We start from the raw sequence: 21817 nt of genomic DNA, 5'->3' as shown, positions 1-21817 counted from the left end.
GTGCATCTGGAATTTTCACTCAAATCTCCCATTGACAGTGAGAGATTGATTGTCAGTTACACAAAATAGTTACACACACACACATTTCCAGTTAGGATTGGGCCAGTACTGAGTAGTACAGTAAATAAAAATAAATAAAAAGCATATATCATATAATGATTGCACGAATGTAAATGTAATTCCATTTCTATAGTAAGTCCTTCTGCACCTGCTCCCTCCTGCTGTCGCTCAGTGTAATGCCAGGGGCGGCATTGTAGCAGGGTTTGGCCGTCCTCAGCTCCCCCAGGCCCGACTGGCCTTGCCTCTCACACGACCTGACCAGCTCCATAGCCGGCTTCACTTTGGGCCTGCTGCCCCAGGGAGTGGCTAAAGTAGGAGAGGGGAATGCATCAAAGAGCAACGTTAAAACACACAGACACGCACACACACACACAGCATTCAACAAAGAGAAAGCAAAAAGAAGAATCGCTTAACCTCTTACAGATCGGACCCTTTTTTTCTATTTTCGCCTAAAATGACATACCCAGATCGAACTGCCTGTAGCTCAGGACCTAAAGCAAGGATATGCATATTCTTGATACCATTTGAAAGGAAACACTTTGAAGTTTGTGGAAATGTGAAATTAATGTAGGAGAATATAACACATCCGATCTGGTAAAAGATAATACAAACAAAAAATGTGTTTTCTAATGATTCTTTTTTTCCATCATCTTTGAAATGCAAGAGAAAGGCCACAATATAATATTGCAGTTTAGGCGCAATTTTGATTTTGGCCCCTAGATGGCAGCAGTGTGTGTGCAAAGTTTCAGATTGATCCAGGGAAGCATTGCAATACTGGACTATTTTGTATCAAGTCTGCCCAAATGTGCCGAATTGGTCAATTGATACATTTTCAAGTACATAACTATATAGAACATACAAAAATGATATGGTAATACAAAATGTAAGTTTACACACTACCAGAATGTCATACATGATGGATCATTAGCTTATACACTAACTTTCACACATCTAGATGGCAGGGCGGGGTGGGTGTGGAACAAGAGACAGCAGGGGTTCAAATTGTAGAACCCAGTTCCTACATTTGAATATATAAAATGGATTTCATCAAACAAAACTATGCTACATTTTATCTCTGGGACCCTTAGGATGACAAATCAGAGCAAGATTACTGAATGTAAGTACATTACTTACCTTCAGAGGTGTATGTATCAAACCAGTTGCCGTGATAAGCTTTTTGTTGTTGTGCACTGTCCTCAAAAATGGTATATTTTCACTGTAATAGCTACTGTAAATTGGACAGTGCAGTTAGATTAACAAGAATTTAAGCTTTCTGCCCATACAAGACATGTCTATGTCCTGGACAGTTTGCTGTTACTTACGACAGGCATGATAATCACATTAGCGCACGTTAGCTCAACCGTCCCGTTTGCGGGACACCGATCCTATAGAGGTTAACAGAACTAAATAATAAAGTACTGTTCCATTCTACTCTATTCTACAGTCTTTAGGTTGAGGCAGATATACACTACATGACCAAAAGTATGTGGACACCTGCTCGCCGAACATCTCATTCCAAAATCATGGGCATTTATATGGAGTTGGTCCCCCCTTTGCTGCTGTAACAGCCTCCACTCTTCTGGGAAGACTTTCCACTAGATGTTGGAACATTGCTGCGGGGACTTGCTTCCATTCAGCCACAAGAGCATTAGTGAGGTCGTGCACTGACGTTGGTTGATTAGGCCTGGCTTGCAGTCGGCGTTCCAATTCATCCCATAGGTGTTCGATGGGGTTGAGGAAAGAGCCGTCCTCAAACTGTTGCCACAAAGTTGGAAGCACAGAATCGTCTAGAATGTCATTGTATGCAGTAGCATTAAGATTTCCCTTCACTGGAACAAAGGGGCCTAGCCCGAACCATGAAAAACAGCCGCAGACCATTATTCCTCCTCCACCAAACTTTACAGTTGGCATTATGCAGTCGGGCAGGTAGCGTTCTCCTGGCATCCGCCAAACCCCAATTCGTCCATCAGACTGCCAGATGGTGAAGCGCGATTCATCACTCCAACGAATGTGTTTCCACTGCTCCAGAGTCCAATGGCGGCAAGCTTTACACCACTCCAGCCGACGCTTGGCATTGCACATGGTGATCTTAGGCTTGTGTGCGGCTGCTCTGCCATGGAAACCCATTTCATGAAGCTCCCGACGAACAGTTCTTGTGCTGACGTTTCCTCCAGAGGCAGTTTGGAACTCGGTAATGAGTGTTGCAACTGAGGACAGATTATTTTTATGCGCTTCGCGCTTCAGCACTCGACGGTCCTGTTCTGTGAGTTTGTGTGGCTTACCACATCACGGCTGAGCCGTTGTTGCTCCTAGACGTTTCCACTTCACAATAACAGCACTTACAGTTGACCAGGGCAGCTGTAGCAGGGCAGGACTTTTTGGAAAGGTGGCATCCTATGACAGGCCATTCTACTGCCAATGTTTGTCTATGGAGATAGCATGGCTGTGTGCTCGGTTTTATACACCTGTCAGCAGTGGGTGTGGCTGAAATAATTGAATCTGCTAATTTGAAGGGGTGTCCACATACATTTGGCCATGTAGTGTACGTTGCAGGGTACCCACATGCTGCCATAACAATGCTAAAGGGGCTGGCTCCTGTCCCCCTCCCTCCTCCGCTGCTGGTGATGAATGTGCTGGACTCTGACACCCTCCTCTTGGCTGGAGTCACCATCTGGGATAACACGAACAGTGTGTGTATGTGTGCATTTCCTTATAAGACCATACTCAGAATATCACACAAGCCACCAATGGTATTTACTAACTGGTGTCCTGCGGTCTTTGTCCACTTACAGTAGTACACTGTGCCTAGCTTTACATGGCATTAAATACTCCACACTCAGATTACCACTGGGAAGTAACTAGCTAGTTATCAGTCACAAAAAATGTATGCACGCATGACTGTAAGTCGCTTTGGATAAAAGCGTCTGCTAAATGGCATATTATATGATTATTATTTACCTGTAAAGGCCCAGCGGGACGAGGGGGTAGCAGACAGGGGACACGGTCCCTCTCTCTCTCCACGTCAGCATCGGGGGACATCTGACTCTCGGGAACAAGAGCCTGTTTGGATATGACTGTCTATCAGTCTCCTTCCTAACATTTCCCAGGCAATGCAATCACATAGGGCAAACACATTGGCATTTGTGGTGGTGTGAAGACATTTGCTGTGTGTTGGAACACCAATACTGTTTTATATTAAAGGAATAATCCACTGAAAACCACAAATTCCTATGATTTACATTGTTAAATAATGCAAATATGCGAGAACAATATATGTTGTGAAATGTTTTTGCATTTTGGAGTTGTAAGTTATGAAGCAACGTGAAAATTGTTGTGGAAATCTGCAGAGCGCAAATTGACTACAAAACCCACAATGCAATGCTCTCTCTAGAAAGGCTGGCTGGCTAGCTAGGTAGTTAGCTAGAAAACGCAGCTACACACAATAATACCAAAGTCATTTTTTGTGTGTTTCTAAACACCTATAACTGCCCCATTTCCTGCAATCTAGAGCTAAAATAAATACCCCATTAGGGTGTGGTGCCTGGCCTTAAATGATAACAAATAAAGTAAGAAATATATAAATTATATATATATTCGTTTTTTGTAACTAATATATTTATTTATTTTTACATAGTGGTACAGACAGTCCACAAGGTAGGACAGCACCAATCTTACAGTCTTTGGGGAGAACCCTGTATGAACTATCACTACTATCCGAGAGTGCAGATTCTTCTGCCTTTTCACCGTACAATTGCTGTCTGATTGCAAGATGAACAGGGAGTAGACTACACAGGATGCCAATGCTTACCTGGGAGCAGTTGTCATCCATAACAATCTTGACTGTGGTCTTCACGACAGAGGATCTGCTCTTGCCCACAAACGACTGACAGGAAACAAGGAAACAGGCCTTCGTATCAGTACATCGCCCCAAGATATACAGTGCATTCGGAAAGTATTCAGACCCCTTGACTTTTTCCACATTGTGTTACGTTAGAGCCTTATTCTAAAATGGATTAAATACATTTTTTCAATCTACACACAATACCCCATAATGACGAAGCGAAACCAGTTGTTTTTTTTCTTCACTTTTTTTTACATTCATTACAAATAAAAAACAGAAATACCTTATTTACATAAGTATTCAGACCCTTTGCTATGAGACTAGAAATTCAGCTCAGGTGCATCCTGTTTCCATTGATCAGTCTTGAGATGTTTCTACAACTTGATTGGAGTCCACATGAGGTAAATTCAATTAATTGGATTTGGAAAGGCACACACCTGTCTATATAAGGTCCCACAGTTGACAGTGCATGTCAGAGCAAAAACCAAGCCATGAGGTTGAAGGAATTGTCCGTAGAGCTCCGAGACAGGATTGTGTCGAGGCACAGATCTGGGGAAGGGTACCAAAAAATGTCTGCAGCATTGAAGGTCCCCAAGAACACAGTGGCCTCCACCATTCTTACATGGAAGAAGTTTGGAACCACCAAGACTCTTCCTAGAGCTGGCCGCCCGGCCAAACTGAGCAATCGGGGGACAACGGCCTTGGTCAGGGAGGTGACCAAGTACCCAATGGTAACTCTGACAGGGCTCCAGAGTTCCTCTGTGGAGATGGGAGAACCTTCCTGAACGACAACCATCTCTGCAGCACTCCACTAATCAGGCCTTTATGGTAGAGTGACAAGCTGGCTGGTGAATTTACAGACATATTCCATCTCTCCCTATCCCAGTCTGCTGTCCCCACATGCTTCAAGATGGCCACCATTGTTCCTGTACCGAAGAAAGCAAAGGTAACTGAACTAAATGAGTATCGCCCCGTAGCACTCACCTCTGTCATCATGAAGTGCTTTGAGAGACTAGTCAAGGATCATATCACCTCTACCTTACCCTAAACCCACTTCAATTTGCTTACCGCCCCAATAGATCCACAGACGATGCAATCGCCATCACACTGCACACTGCCCTATCCCATCTGGACAAGAGGATTACCTATGTAAGAATGATGTTCATCGACTATAGCTCAGCATTCAACACCATAGTACCCTCCAAGCTCATTATTAAGCTTGAGGCCCTGGGTCTGAACCCCGCCCTGTGCAACTGGGTCCTGGACTTCCTGACGGGCTGCCCCCAGGTGGTGAAATTAGGAAACAACACCTCCACTTTGCTGATCCTCAACACTGGGGCCCCACAAGGGTGCGTGCTCAGCCCCCTCCTGTACTCCCTGTTCACCCATGACTGCGTGGCCAAGCACGCCTCCAACTCAATCATCAAGTTTGCAGACGACACAACAGTAGTAGGCTTGATTACCAACAATGACGAGACAGCCTATAGGGAGGAGGTGAGGGCTCTGGGAGTGTGGTGCCAGGAAAATAACCTCTCACTCAACGTCAACAAAACAAATTACATGATTGTGGACTTCAGGAAACAGCAGAGGGTGAACCCCCCTATCCACATCGACGGGACGGCAGTGGAGAAGGTGGAAAGCTTCAAGTTCCTTGGCGTACACATCACTGACGATCTGAAATGGTCCACCCACACAGACAGTGTGGTTAAGAAGGCGCAACAGAGCCTCTCCAACCTCAGGAGGCTGAAAACATTTGGCTTGGCACCTAAAACCCTCAAACTTTTACAGGTGCACAATTGAGAGCATCCTGTTGGGCTGTATCGCCGCCTGGTATGGCAACTGCACTGCCCGCAACCGCAGGGCTCTCCAGAGGGTGTTGCGGTCTGCCGAACACATTACCGGGGGCAAACTACCTGCCCTCCAGGACACCTACAGCACCCGATGTCACAGGAAGGCCAAAAAAATTATCAAGGACATCAACCACCCGAGCCACTGCCTGTTCACCCCGCTATCATCCAGAAGGCGAGGTCAGTACAGGTGCATCAAAGCTGGGACCGAGAGACTGAAAAACAGCTTCTATCTCAAGGCCATCAGACTGTTAAATAGCCATCCCTAACACATTAGAGGCTGCTACTGCCTATAGAAATCACTGGCCACTTTAAGAAAGGTAACACTAGTCACTTTAATAATGTTTACATATTTTGCATTACTCATCTCATATGTATATACTGTATTCTATAATATTCTACTGTATCTTAGTCCATGCCGCTCTGTCATTGCTCGTCCATATATGTATATATTCTTAATTCCATTCCTTACTTAGATTTGTGTGTATTGGGTATACGTTGTGAAACTGTTAGATATTACTTGTTCGATATTACTGCACTGTCGGAGCTAGAAGCACAAGCATTTTGCTACACCCGCAATAACATCTGCTAAACACGTGTATGTGACTAATACAATTTTATTTGAGTAAAAGGCACATGACAGCCCGCTTGGAGTTTGCCAAAAGGTACCTAAAGGACTCTCAGGCCATGAGAAACAAGATTCTCTCGTCTGATGAAACCAAGATTGAACTCTTTGGCCTGAATGCCAAGTATCACGTCTGGAGGAAACCTGGCACCATCCCTACGGTGAAGCATGGTGGTGGCAGCATCATGCTGTGGGGATGTTTTTCAGCGGCAGGGACTGGGAGACTAGTCAGGATCGAGGGAAAGATGAACGGAGCAAAGTACAGAGAGATCCTTGATGAAAACCTGCTCCAAAGCACTCAGGACCTCAGACTGGGGCGAATGTTCACCTTCCAACAGGACAATGACCCTAATCACACAGCCAAGACAATGCAGGAGTGACAAGTCTCTGAATGTCCTTGAGTGGCCCAGCCAGAGCCCGGAATTGAACGCGATCGAACATCTCTGGAGAGACCTGAAAATATCTGTGCAGCGACGCTCCCCATCCAACCTGACAGAGATTGAGAGGATCTGCAGAGAAGAATGGGAGAAACTCCCCAAATACAGGTGTGCCAAGCTTATAGTGTCATACCCAAGAAGACTCAAGGCTGTAATCGCTGCCAAAGGTGCTTCAACAAAGTACTGAGTAAAGGGTCTGAATACTTATGTAAATGTGATATTTCAGTTATTCTTTTATTTATTTTTTGCTAAAATGTCTAAAAACATGTTTTTCCTTTGTCATTATTGGGTATTGTGTGTAGATCTAAAAAAACGATTTAATCAATTTTAGAATAAGGCTGTAATGTAACAAAATGTGGAAAAAGTCAAGGGGTCTGAATACTTTCCGAATGCACTGTAAGCCTCCAACAGTTAGGCCAAAAAACACATTTATTATCATGGATTGATTTGTGAAGTATGCACTCATTTGCAATGATAACGATTTTTTTAACACTGTGAAATTGACTTTTGTTTCCCAATTTATTTAAAATGTGATATTAGTTAATGATCCTTTTAAGATGGCAACAGATTTGGAAAAAGTTCACTAATATCACTATAAGGCTGTCACTCAAACTTGGCTGTCACTCAGTACTGCTGCTAAATACTGATCCAAGACCAGGGGTCATAGGTGTCAGAGTAGGAGTGCTAATTTAGGATCAGTTTTACCTTGTAGTTCACAAAGAATAAGATTACATGTACAGGCTGATCCTAGACCAGCACTCCTACTGCGAGACACTCAGTGGTATAAAAAGTACCCAATTGTCATACTTGAGTAAAAGTATAGATACCTTAATAGAAAGTTACTCAAGTAAAAGTGAATGTCACCCAGTAAAATACTACTTGAGTAAAAGTCTAAAAGTTTTTGGTTTTAAATATACTTAAGTATCAAAAGTAAATGTAATTGCTAAAATATACTTAAGTATCAAAAGTTGAAGTAAAAGTATAAATAATTTCAAATTCCTTATATTAAGCAAAGCAGATGGCACCATTTTCTTGTTTTTTAAATGTACGAATAGCCAGGGGCACACTCCAACACTCAAACATGATTTACAAAATATGAATTTGTGTTTAGTGAGTCCGCCAGACCATAGGCAGTAGGGATGACCACGTGTTCTCTTGATAAGTGCGTAAATTTCACAATTTTCCTGTGCTGCTAAGCATTCAAAATGTAACAAGTACTTTGGGTTGTCAGGGAAAATGTATGGAGTAAAAAGTACAATATTTTCTATAGGAATGTAGTGAAGTAAAAGTAAAAGTAGTCAAAAATATAAATAGTAAAGTAAAGTACAGATACCCAATAAAACTACTTAAGTAGTGCATTAAAGTAAAGTAAGACACTACATAGGGCCCCAGTTCTCAGGCTTGGGGCCAACTTGTCTCCTGTTAGCAGGGTCGTATTCACTAGAAACCAAACGGAACAAAACCTGGCGAACCGGGGAAGGACCTACCTGAACTTGTCCAATAAGAAACTCTCATTTGCTTTTCCACGGTACACACTAATGAATACACTGCGTTAGATAGAAACGCTACCTACTTTGTTCTTGTGTCCGTAGACGCTCCTGGCTGCCTGCAGGATGTCCAGGGAGGAGCTGAAGTGGATGGTGAGGTGGGAGCCCTCCACCCCGCTCACACACAGTGGCTCCAACAGCTTCAGCTTCAGCACCCTCCTCCTACCCTCCTCTAGACAGAGAGCACACACACATACACATACACACACACACACACACAGACAGGGAGGCAGTTTTCAGTACACACGACACACACACACACACACACACACACACACACACAATCACGTACACACCAGTGTGTTTTCCGTACACACACATACAGACACACACACACACACACACCAGGGCGTTTTCAGCTATATGAAATGTGCCGAAACGTTGCAGATAGAAATGTATTGAATAGAGCTGACGCCATTCCCTATTTCTACATGGTGGATGATCGTATCTGTTCTACGCAACACCTTCTTTCCACCCTACTAGACAGGCATTAGATGGCTAGCTATGGCTTGTGGGCTGAGAGAAAAGGTGAGTGTATGTCCATATATGTTTGGTTACCTGTGACTGTGTAACTGTGGACTTCATTCTCAGGGATGCAGGCTGTGTCCCACTGACCTTCCTGTGGAAAAATTCCAATACAAATGTTTTGCTGACCTGCAACGGTAACCAGTTCTACAACTGATCCCCCTAATTCTGAATCTATCCTATCCACCTAACACGGACTCTTGACTCAGACTCTGAGGGAAAGTCAATTCCAAACATAGCATGCAATGCTGCCAATGGTAGAGTGAGGAATTGATGACTATATTATACAGATTATACAAGATAGAAAAAGTAGGCCATGTGGCTATGTCAAGTAGATTTGATCAACATTCAGATTAGGACTCATTTCACTTTGTGCATTACTGTCCGTCAAATAAACCTCGGTGACGGTCGGTAAGGGGTGGTTTCCTGGACCCAGATTAAGCATGGCTCTGGACTTTAATGGAGATTCTCCATTGAGAATGATTTTGAATCCAGCGGTACCTGTGCATCCTCATCGGGGAGAGAGAAGTAGAAGGAGACGCTCTGACTTCCCAGGTTGAAGTCGATCCAGAACTCCTCCAGTTTCTCATCTGCGGGCATCAGCAACTGGGGGCACACATCACTGTTGACTCAATCGGCCAAGTTGAATATCTCTTAAGCAACTGAAAAACGTCACACTTATGCAAAACATTTGGCTTCCATGCATTAACTGTGTGTGTGTGTGTTTGTGTGTGTGTGTGTGTGTGTGTGTGTGTGTGTGTGTAGGGACTGACCTCATGTTTGTCCAGAAACACCTCCAGACAAGGGTAGGAGAACACTCTGGGGGCAGGAAAACAACAGGGATATGTTGTGATATACTGTAGTAGTAGAGCCGTTTGAGTTTTACAGTGTGATCACTAATCAAAGGTGTGTCTGTGTACCTTCTCCCATCTCCCTGCATCCCATTCACCAGGTTTAGAAACCTGCGGCAGTCCTGCAAAAATAGACACGTTGCACATTGTCCCATTAAGCATTATAGAATACATGTAATTAAGTGATAATGCCTTCAAAGCTGGTGTTTGGAGGATATATTGGCACAGGTGCCAATATATCCTTGGTAACAATGGGTTACCAACATATTCAAATAATGATTTACATATTTTCATTAAAAATGTTATTTTGATTAATTTATTCATACTATTCCATCCTTCCAGTCTCGGGTTGCTACCCAAGCCGGCTGGTCGTTCGTTCTATCGGTTCAGTTGCCAGAGACGCGACCCAGTCTTTTTGTTCTGTATCTATGGACACGATCCAGTCGTTCGTTCTAAATGTTCAATTGCCATACTGGCTGGCAGCGTTCTTATCCCTTGCTTGCTAGCTAGCCAACTATGGCTAACTTACAGTCACGTCAAACAGTGCAGCCAGAATAACAGCAAAGTAGCTGCATTTGCGTCTCATCCCGATGCGATGTTTTGTATACTCAGTGTATATGATCATTTCAACCATATGGCATTGTCTTTCACTAATTTAGACTAATTCTACCTAGTAACAAGCCTGCAGATTTGCAGTTAAACTTCCGAATCACATCTGCACAACGCAAAGTAAATTCAAGTGCAATCCAACTTGGCACAGATGTCAATTCAACATCTATTCCACGTTGGTTCAATGTAATTTCATTGAAATGACGTGGAAACAACGTTGATTCAACCAGTGTGGCCCAGTGGGATGTTGTTTCAAATCTGGGTTGGTTTGAATCCCGGCCTGGGTTTGGCTATAACGGCCAGGCTTTACCGTCTCAAACTCAGAGTCCTGAATTTTGCTGAAGGTGCTGGCAACAAACTCCATGGAGAACCAGTGGTCAGCCAGCTCCTTCCGCTGTGCACGGGTGGTCATCCTGCACAGGGCCTCCATCAAGGCTATCTGCAGGTCATAATCTACAGAGAAGAAAGAGAAAGAGAGAGAAAAGGGGGGGGGGGGAGAGAGAGAAAAAGTGTTTGTATATGTGTGTGGCCTCTAATGTAAGCATCCCACTGGGCAAAAACTGGTTGAATCAACGTTGTTTCCATGTCATTTCAACAAAAAATTTGATGACGTTAAATCAGCATGGAAAACTGATTAGATTTGCAAAAAGTAATCAACGTAAGGGAATTTCCTATTTTTTTCACCCAACTTTTAACCTAAATCCAATGACACGGTGAAATGGATTTCACAACAACTCAACCGAATGTAAATCAAAACTAGAAGTTGAAATGACGTCAGTGCCCAATGTGATGGTTCAAATCTAACGCATGCCAGAACAGGGCACTGGCGGGGCAATTACCTCCACCCTCTACAATTCGACTGGCCAGGTTGTTCCTGTGGAATGAAGCAGACAAACCAGTCAACCAATCAACCAACAAACCAACCAGACAAACCAATCAATAGAGTTCAATGGTTAAACTATGTCACGACATGCCTCGCTCATATCAATATCATATCAAATGATTGATATAGGTGACCACCAGTTATCCTACTGTGGGGTTCTGTTGACACAGGGCATTACAGATGGCCACAGTGCGATAAATAGAATACATCCATCAGTTGAAGTAAATAATTGAATGTATCAGGATACAGTCCTCTGCATCACATACATGACATCTGAGGCCTCTTGAGACGATAAGATCTTCTTCTCCTTCTTGAGCTCCGCGGGGATCTTATCCAGAATGATGTTCAGTTTCCGAATAGCCTATGAAAAATGGCATGGACTCAAGTCAATGTACCTTATAATCACGTTTCAAATTTCATTCAAAAAGGATCTTGAAGTTTAAAACCATGTCATTGAGCTACACAATCCCTTTCAAAGACTTGGACAAAGAGACCCAAGTTGGTTCATTTGCCTCAATAATGCAAAACATAATATAATGCATTATAGTAGTAACTTCTGCAGCTGAACCCATGTAGATCACTTTATAGGACATATTCTTTCTACACTTTTGAAATGTGGCATTACTTTGGTCTCTGTTGAAAGAACTCTCCCTCACCTCTTTCTGGATCATTATGTGGACTCTTGGGTCTGCAGCCAGCTGGCCAATGAGATGTAGAAAGCATTCAGTGACCTGATATGTTCCTAAAACACATACAGTAATACATTTGGTTAATTTAATGTATTGAACAAAGTTCTCAATTAAACACAGACATGCTTGTGTCCTAGCATGTATTATGATAAGACAAGAGGAGCAAAAACTTGGGAGAAGTTTTTAAAAAATGCACACATACCCTCTTGACTTGATTCATGAACAACCTATTGGAGGAAAAACAAAGCTGCAGATAATGACAGCTAAAATGCTATTTTTTTTTTTACGTTAGCTGGAAAATAAACTACTTCAATTATTTAACTATTTTATAAACAGCAATTATCTGGTCAAGCACATTTGACTGTATTTCTACATTCAATGCTCACCATTACAGAGTCAAATAAGTCTTCAGCGAGGTTTAGCAAGGTCTCATTCCTCTGTGTGCATGCCTCGATCCACAACAGCCTTGCTTTCTCAAACCACTGCACCATGTGCACACAGACAGACAGATACACAATCCACCACTCAATATAAATATATTTACATAAAGTATAGCTCATACAATAAACATAATCCAGATATAATATGGTTGTAAATGTAGGGTGGACATATACACTCAGTGGCCAGTTTATTAGGTACACACACCTAGTACTGGGTCAGACCCCCCTTTGCCTCCAGAACAGCCTGAATTCTTCGGGGCATGGAAACATTGTTCAATTGGTATCAAGGGACCTAACGTGTGCCAGGAAAACATTCCCCACACCTCTACACCACCGCCACTAGCCTGTACCGTTGACACCAGGCAGGATGGTGCCATGGACTCATGCAATTTACGCCAGATCCTGACTCTGCCATCGGCATGACGCAACAGGAACCGGGATTACCAGACTATGTTTTTCCACTCCTCAATTGTCCAGTGTTGGTGATCGCGTGCCCACTGGAGCCGCCTCTTCTTGTTTTTAGCTGATAGGAGATGAACCCCACTCCCGATGTGGTTGTCTGCTGCAATAGCCCATCTGTGACAAGGACTGACAAGTTGTGCGTTCTGAGATGCCGTTCTCCACACCACTGTTGTACTGCGCCGTTATTTGCCTGTTTGTGGCCCGCCGGTTAGCTTGCACGATTCTTGCCATTCTCCTTCAACCTCTAATCAACAAGCTGTTTTTCACCCACAGGACTGCCGCTGACTGGATGTTTTTTGTTTGTCGCACCATTCTCGGTAAACCCTGGACACTGTTGTGCGTCAAAAGCCCAGGAGGCCGGCTGTTTCTGAGATACTGGAACCGGCAAGCCTGGCACCGACGATCATACCACGCTCAAAGTCGCTTAGGTCACTCGTTTAGCCCATTCGAACATTCAATCTAACAGTAACTGAATGCCTCGATGCCAGTCTGCCTGCTTTATATAGCAAGCCACGGCCACGTGACTCACTGTCTGTAGGAGCAAACTGTTTTCGTGAACGGGTCACTGGCCACTGGGTGTATAATAGGGTTGAAATACTTATCTTTTTGACAAGACCTTGGAGTACCATCCAAGATAAGCCTTGGCCTCCAGGTAAAGCCAGATTTTTCCCAAATTTGTGCAGGATGGCAAGTCCCAAACAAGCATGCTTGACATTTCTGTGATCTAATTCCTAAACAAGGTAAGAAAACATGTATCCACATAAAATACTAAACCAAAACAGGGAGGAATGTGAATAGACTGTCCTTAGCTAGCTACTTGCAAATAAAGTGCATTTACTCACAAATGGGATTACTCCTGGGCAACAGCATCCAAAGACACATATAATTTAGCTAGTGAGTTGAGCGGAAGAATGTAACGTTACAGTCCATCCTTACCCTACTAACAAGTTTGTCCAATTTGGCGAGGAATTGTTTGGAACATTTCAAAGTTGTCCCCTCGACATCATCTTGCAAGAAGTCATCCAATGGCTGAAAATTGCTGTTCTTCAGCACCTCATCAACCAGCTTCTCCAACTGCAAGAACAGGGTTAGCAGATACTTGTCATAGCTAGCTACAAAGTAGATACCAAGTTTAAGTTAATATAACTAAAATGTTCACATACTAGACATACTTTCAACAGTTTTTTTTTTTTACCTGTGGGTCCTGACGTGGTGCCATCATACATTCACACACTGTGAAAGATCATTAAATTAAAGTGGATCTTCTTTAGATACGTGTAATCCTTAGCTAAAGCTAGCTAGCTTATAATAAGTGGCATACTGTGTTGTCACCATAGATTTAAAAAGCAGGTTGTCACTCAGAGATAAGATCGCTAACCTTAGCTAGCAACGTTAGCCACCTAACGTTAATAGTTAACGTTAGCTAGCTAACGATTCCGGTACATTGAACATAACAACATTACACTCTTAATTTGGTAAATACACAATGGTGATCGTAATGAGTGCGACTGAATACATTCAGTTTTTGCCTAAATATATGTTATTCTAGCTTGCAAATTATCAACATAGCTAGCTACCTGTCAGTTTTCCTCAGTGAAGTTGTGAGTAGAGATGGAGGCTGGAGCGCGCGAAAATAATGGTAAACCAGCATGCGCGCCGTGTGTCTGGTGCGCAGATAATGCACACAAAGTGCGTCTCCTTTTTCCAGAAGTGTACACTCGTTCACTACTTCCCACAAATCTAAAAGCACTGGATTAATGGAGGCATTGGCTAGCTAGACGGAGTTTCCAACATTCCTATACCAGCTAGATCAGTTAAGGGAAGGGTACTAGTGCACACTTTCGGAGGAAGGAGAGATAATTGGGATGTGACCAGAGATGAGAATGGCCAAATACTGAGTCAGACTGATCAATGATTAGCAACTGATTAGTCATTACGGTTACATGCATACAATAATGCGTTTATTGTGGATAGTCAGATTAATATAATAGTTCGATAAAAAAAAGTTTACATGCTTTGCAAGAACAACGATTCCCCTAATAATCCTGTTTACATGGACACATCTGAAAATCAGTCTACCTGATGGCACCCTGATAAATGCAGAAAATCGCCAATCAAAATAAACGTTCTACCACAGCGACCATGTTATTTTTGGGAAGCATATTTCATTCTGAATTCCGACATATAAAGTTTGTATGTGGAAAACTACTTATAAGATGCAAAGTTACACTCCATGGCCAAAAGGATGTGGACACCCCTTAAAATTAGTGGATTCGGCTATTTCAGCCACACACGCTGTTGCTGACAGGTGTATAAAATCGAGCACACAGCCATGCAATCTCCACAGACAAACATTGGCAGTAGATATATGTAAACATGATTAAAGTGACTAGTGTTCAATTTCTTAAAGTGGCCAGTGATTTCAATAGGCAGCAGCAGCCTCTTGTGGCTGAATGGAAGCAAGTCCCTGCAACAATGTTCCAACATCTAGTGGAAAGCCTTCCAGAAGAGTGGAGGCTGTTATAAATTAGAAGCAAAGGGGGGACCAACTCCATATTAATGCCCATGATTTTGGAATGAGATGTTCAACGAGCAGGTGTCCACATACTTTTGGTCATGTAGTGTATGTTTGTAAGCAGGTTGACTGATCTGACTTTTCTCTTACTGCAAGCTATTATATGAACTGTTTGACCTACTATGACACACACATTTTCATCCCAATATAGAGACATATAGGCTACCAACCGGCTACTTGATGTAGTCAGACTTATTTAAAATATTTCCACCTTTTATTCTGTATGCAAGACCTAAAATAAGATTAATCCATTGATTATGTAATTTATAAAGACGGTTCGGTTGTTTAGCCACCCAAACTGACGTGTGCTCAACTATGGGGCTAACAACTATGGGGCTAACATGTAATCTATACTTCGTCTCCAAGGTTCATTGAAAACACAAATACATTTTCACAACAAGCACTTAACCACAGTTTAACCATATCATTGACATGAAATCAGTCAAAACACCTCAAAACAAGACATGGTATCAAGAACAAGATGAAACGAGTCACTTATGATTCCCCACATGGCAGTTTGTCATTGTTGGTAGCTATTTGGACATCCAGAATCACAACAACTCAAAGACTTCTGCCACATTGAAGCATGTGCATCATTTTCGTGACGCTGTCAGCTAACTCATGTAGTCAACCACATAACAACTGCTAGTCCATTAAAATGTTCACATCATACATTTAGGTTTTGTTTTCAGATTTTGTCACCAATTAAAATAAATATTTGAAAAAGAAAAAATGGTTTAAGCACAACTATGACAAAAGCTTAATAGCTGAATATTATATAAACACCAAATATGACAATAATCTTTTTCAGTAAATAGATTAGATGACAGCTTAGGCCTACAAGTAATGACCTGATTCTTTACTGTTACAAAATGGAAATTCCCTTTCACTCACACCCAATCTCCAGTTGACCAGGACTAGCACCTACATATTTTGACATACACACACACCTGATTCTCTGCCTGTGCATAACATTTATTCATACATAATATCTTTGTTTATGCATACTTACAAGCAGAATGCATTATCTTACAGTTCACATCTACAGAGACATTTCCATTCCATCCAGACCTGTAAGTAGAAGTATTTTTTGAACTCTTTCATCGCAAAACTTTGTAAAAGCCAGTGGTGACATAACATTATACCTACACTGAATGTACAAAAGATTAGGAACACCTTCCTAATATTGAGTTGCACCCCCACTTTTCCCCTCAGAACAGCCTCAATTCATCAGGGCATGGACTCTAAATGGTGTCGAAAGCGTTCCACAGGGATGCTGGCCCATGTTGACACCAATGCTTCCCACAGTTGTGTCAAGTTCGCCGGATGTCCTTTGGGTGGTGGACCATTCTTGATACACACGGGAAACTGTTGAGCGTGAAAAACCCAGCAGCGTTGCAGTTCTTGACACACTCAAACCGGTGCGCCTGGCACCTGCTACCATACCCCTTTCAAAGGCACTTAAATATTTTGTTTTGCCCATTCACCCTCAATGGCACACATACACAATCCATGTCTCAATTGTCAGAAGGCTTAAAAATCCTTCTTTAATCTGTCTCCTCCCCTTCATCTACACTGATTGAAGTGGGTTTAACAAGTGACATCAATAAGGGATCATAGCTTTCACCTGGTCAGTGTATGTCATGGACAGAGCAGGTGTTCCTAAGGTTTTCTACACTCAGTGTATGCTCTCCATACCTGTGCATCCCACTTCCTGGTCACCTGTGTGTCTAACTGTAAGTCGCTCTGGATAAGAGCATCTGCTAAATGACTCAAATGTAAATGTATATACTCTATACAGTAAACTGTATGTGACCAGTGAACCATGACCCAACATTTATTGCCCTCTAGTGTACAAATTCAGTGGAATGTGCAAAGACAGACAAACTAGACAACACAACACAACAACCACCTAAATTGGCCAAAATGGCTCCTACAGTTATCATTACAATAATACATTGTGCAATTAAGTATGAAAAATGTATGCACTCACTAACTGTAAGTCGCTCTGGATAAGAGCGTCTGCTAAATGACTAAAATGTAAATGTAAAATTAAACAAAACGGTTCATTCCTGATTAGTATGATAGCATAAAATCTAATACACAGTCTACCAAATACATATTCAGAAAATAATCATCTGAAATTCAATACTTAAGGATAGTAACAATGATTCCTTGTACAATTAGCAAATGTCAAAAGTACAACTCCATATAGTTGGACACAAAAAAATATAATTCTCTCTTTGTCATAATGGGCACGTGAAAATTATAATTCCATAATAGTTGAACACACACACAAAATAATATAATATGTTATAATATAATAATGTAATATAATAGAATGCTCCAACAGAGGTGTCATGCCCATAGGGGTTACAGGGGCCCCCTCAAATTGTTTTGTTGTTGTTGTTTCTCTGTAATACTACTAGCCACCTAGCAATTTTATGAAGTTGGCTTTAGCTAGCCCAGATTGGTACTTGTGCTATGTCATGACTTACCTGGAAATCAGGTAAATCAGGTGAGCAGCAGTGGTGGAAAAAGTACCAAAATATCATACTTGAGTAAAATAAAATATACCTTAATAGAAAATGACTCAAGGAAAAGTGAAAGTAACACAGTAAAAGTCTAAAAGTATTTGGTTTTAAATATACTTAAGTATCAAAAGTAAATGTAATTGCAAAAATATACTTAAGTATCAACAGTAAAGTGTAATTCATTTCAAATGGATTATATTAAGCAAACCAGACAGCACAATTTTCTTGTCTTTACTTTATTTACGGATAGCCAGGGGCACACTCCAACAGTCAGACATAACAACCAGGGATGTTCTCAATTTTCCTGTCCTGCTAAGCATTCAAAATGTAATGAGTACTTTTGGGTGTCAGGGAAAATGTATGGAGTAAAAAGTACATTATTTTCTTTAGGAATGTACTGAAGTAAAAGTAAAAGTTGTCAAAAATATAAATAGTAAAGTAAAGTACAGATACCCCCAAAAAACACTTAAGCAGTACTTTACACCACTGGCGAGTAGCTTGTCCTGACCAGTGGCAGTCTGGATGTTTTAAAGTTGTTTTTGGTGTTGGTAGCATTGACAGTTTTGGCGCTACAGCGGGCAGTGCAGCAAAATAATAATACGTGTGAACAGTTTCTAAAGTTGTGCTTTGCTTTCAGCTAGATCACCTAAATATTGTATGCTGATGACTCCAGGTGAGCAATCACAGCTTTTGAGTATAGACTGGGTGAGAGATAGTTATATGGGTAGTTGGGTGAGAGGGGTCATTCCACCATTTCGGTGCATTTTGAGAAGTGTAATTTGGTCAAAGAATACTTTTTATTTCACCTAATTGTAACATTCTGTCATAAAGAGCACATGTTCAACTTGATAAAAAACAGTTTTTTCCATATCAAGAGGTTAAATGCAAAAATGAGGAGAGTAAGTGCCAAAATAAAGTAACAGGGTTGACCGTAACAGGGTTGACGATTTCATCTTAAATCAGCCATAAATCCCCTTGTGACAGGGGGGATGGAAGCTTGTTGTGTGCAACAGGAAGTGGCAATTGAATGCAAGCTTCACCCAAAAAAATACATTGTTAAAACATTTGTAGCCTGTCTATCTATGGGTAACAGGGTTGACACGTTATGCTCGACCCGCTCAGTTTTCCACCACAAAAGACCAGAAAATGGCCAAAAATAGTATAACCAGCTCACCTCCCAGCTAGCAAATTTTGTTCATTGGAAGTTGTGGGAATGTACGTTTTTGGTTTCCTATTGGTTCTGGGAATGAAGCCATAAGTTTCCTGAGCAGTAAAATGTAATGTCTTTTAAATGTTCTGAGAACAGAAGTGAAAATTTCACCTATTCTAAGAACATTCCTTTTTAGGTTGCAGGGAGGTTCTGAGAACATTTTCCTATGGTTCCCTGAAAGGTTTTATTAATGTTCCAAGAATGGAAATTACAGGTTATTTGAAGGTAATTCAATAATGTTCTGAGAACTTTTAATAACACTGCTAGCTTAGTTTAACTGTTTTGAACTCCAAGCACAGATATAATTTAATTAGGTATTAATTATGCAGATACATTTCATTTTTATCATGGCACAACATCAGTGAGATTTGAACCCATGATCTTCTGTTCTCTATCCATGGAATTAGTCCTCTGTGCCACCAGGATGGAGCTAGCAGACCATGTTTTTTAATTTATACAAAGCTGTTGATTTTAGTCTATTCAAACAGACCACATTTCAAAGGAAAAAAGCACTCATTAAGATCAGGTGGGTGAAATTAGTGTTCGCAGCCAACACACCTGAACACACATAACAAGATAGAGGATAGAGAGTTTTGTTGATGCTGAGAACGGAATGTATGTTTTAAAATAACATTCTTAGAACGTTCTCTGAATGTTACTAAAGTTTTCTAATGTTCTCTGAACAATTTGAGAACATGGCTTTAAATAGAACCATGAGGAAACCTCTAGGAAATGTTATGCTGAAGTACTGAAATTCCCACAGAAAATCTTTGTTTCTTGACGTTCTCTGAACTATTTGAGAACATTCCCAATGTCAAACCAGTTGGAGAACGTTCCTAGAACATTACCAAAATTTAAATGAAATGTAACCATGTTTGAAATTTTAGGAAACATTCTGTTAAAGTAATGAAATACCAAGAAAATAACTTTAGCAAGTCTTTATTTTCAGATTCATTGAATTTTCCACATGGTCTTTATTAAAGGGCACTTCATTTAATATAACAGGCTTTTAAAATTCAGTATTGGTACACAATTTCTACTTAAAATATCAAAGGGACGCTAAAGGCACTCTTTTCATGGAACGACCTAGAGATAGCTCTCTGGATAGTTGGAGAATGCCTAATCTACAAGTATAAGTGGTCCTTTCCATCATATAATGAATAATATCAGACAGTTCCCATTCCCAAGCTCTCGTGGGTAGCTCTGCATTCACCAAACATAATAAGAACCAAACCTCTATTTTCACAAAAAAAAATTGATTAGTAGGCCTACACCTCATTCAGTTAATTTCATAATTACAGGAACATTTCATTCAGTGTAATTTAGCTCATAGATAAAAAGATTTGTTGTCACTACAATTTGACAGAGAGATGTGTGACCTAGGTTACTGTTGTGAACAATGTCCACAACACTGTGTAATAAAACATACACAAAGATCACAAACATCTAAGTCTAGGGAAATAATGCACCTTAACAAAAGCTCCATTAACAGATAACAGTTCTTCTTCCACTTTGATTGAAAACACAATAAAGGTTAAAGCACAAATTAAAGCTGAACACATACAAAAATGTTAATGTATTTAAAGAGAGGACATTTGGCTAGAACCATAAAGATTTTTTTTTAAAGATTTCTGATTTTGAAATGAATGTTTGTTCGCAATCAGTGTGTGATGATTCACACTTCATTGATTAAGTCTAGTTTAAAATGTGTGTGAACCAGTTCAGGAATATACCATGTATATTTACATAATCATGTACATAACTAGAGTGTATCAATGTGACAGTGTTCATTGGGTCACACACCCCATAAGCTCTACAGGACAAGCCACCCTCACAGCAGCTGTGAAAACATACAGCAGAATGAGGGCCTGTCTGTTAACATCCCAAAAACAGAGGTCCTATGTCAGTGGTCATCTGATCCTCCACCTGAACCATCCGCTTTCTCCATTGCAGGCTCCTCACTCGCCATTGCACCTTCAAATACCTTGGAAGCATCCTCTCGGAAGAATGCAACATCAACCAGAATATCCAAGAACCGGATCAAACATTTCTCATCCAGAGAGTTTTCAACAACAGCAACCTGCACCTGTCCACCAAAGTCTCAGTCTACACTCCACACTCCTCTATGGATGTGAAACATGGACAGTCTACAGCCACCACTTAAAACAACTGGAGTCCTTTCAATGCCTCCAACGCATTTTCAAAGTGACCTGGCAGAACCGTGTACCACACTCAAAGATCCTGAAGAGATCCAACTGCAGGAGCATTGAGGCGACCATCCCTCACCACCAACTCAGATGGCTCGGCCATGCCGTCCGGATCGATGCCAGAGGACCGCCTGCTGCGAAATATCTTGTACGGACAGCTACAACTGGGCCGTCATTCGGCAGGTGGACAGAAGAAGTGTGTAAAAGACCACTTGAAGATGTCACTAAGGAAGTGTGGGATAAACCCTGCCTCCCTTGAGACTTGCTGTGGACTGTTCCACCTGGCGCGGGCTCTGCCACCAAGGAGTACAGTTGGCTGAGGAGAAAAGGACTGAACGTTGCCTGGCGAAAAGACAAAGACGACGGGACAGGCTTTTGTGTGCTCTGTCTGTGGCAGACAGTGCGCATCCCGCATCGAATTATACAGTCATCAGCGAACCCACAAGCAGTAGTGGAAGTCATCATCATAGTTTAA

At 41.5% G+C, this 21817-nt stretch overlaps 1 protein-coding gene across 2 annotated transcripts in view; it reads right to left on the bottom strand.

Moving 5' to 3' along the window:
* Positions 1-14473, bottom strand: part of LOC121538287 (synaptonemal complex protein 2) — a 52958-nt gene extending 38485 nt beyond the window's left edge. Inside the window, exons 1-19 of one of the 2 annotated variants that reach the window (XM_041846155.2) lie at positions 14394-14473; positions 14012-14049; positions 13753-13890; positions 13419-13547; positions 12301-12405; positions 12117-12141; positions 11882-11967; positions 11492-11586; positions 11182-11216; positions 10653-10795; positions 9803-9855; positions 9656-9701; positions 9384-9488; positions 8916-8976; positions 8384-8529; positions 3869-3943; positions 3019-3120; positions 2623-2731; positions 209-366 (exon numbers count right to left, since the gene is read on the bottom strand). In XM_041846155.2, the coding sequence (XP_041702089.2) occupies positions 209-366; positions 2623-2731; positions 3019-3120; positions 3869-3943; positions 8384-8529; positions 8916-8976; positions 9384-9488; positions 9656-9701; positions 9803-9855; positions 10653-10795; positions 11182-11216; positions 11492-11586; positions 11882-11967; positions 12117-12141; positions 12301-12405; positions 13419-13547; positions 13753-13890; positions 14012-14038 (1638 nt within the window). In that variant the 5' untranslated portion in view covers positions 14039-14049; positions 14394-14473. The remainder of the gene's footprint in view (positions 1-208; positions 367-2622; positions 2732-3018; positions 3121-3868; positions 3944-8383; positions 8530-8915; positions 8977-9383; positions 9489-9655; positions 9702-9802; positions 9856-10652; positions 10796-11181; positions 11217-11491; positions 11587-11881; positions 11968-12116; positions 12142-12300; positions 12406-13418; positions 13548-13752; positions 13891-14011; positions 14050-14393) is intronic. The other variant, XM_041846156.2, reaches the window with a different exon arrangement.
* Between the last annotated feature and the right edge of the window lie 7344 nt (positions 14474-21817).

This window comes from Coregonus clupeaformis, chromosome 24 (genome assembly GCF_020615455.1).
Source record: "Coregonus clupeaformis isolate EN_2021a chromosome 24, ASM2061545v1, whole genome shotgun sequence".
In the NCBI taxonomy this organism is placed as follows: domain Eukaryota; kingdom Metazoa; phylum Chordata; class Actinopteri; order Salmoniformes; family Salmonidae; genus Coregonus; species Coregonus clupeaformis.
Note: the sequence above shows the minus strand (reverse complement) of the source record. Positions and strands in the feature narration are given on the sequence as shown.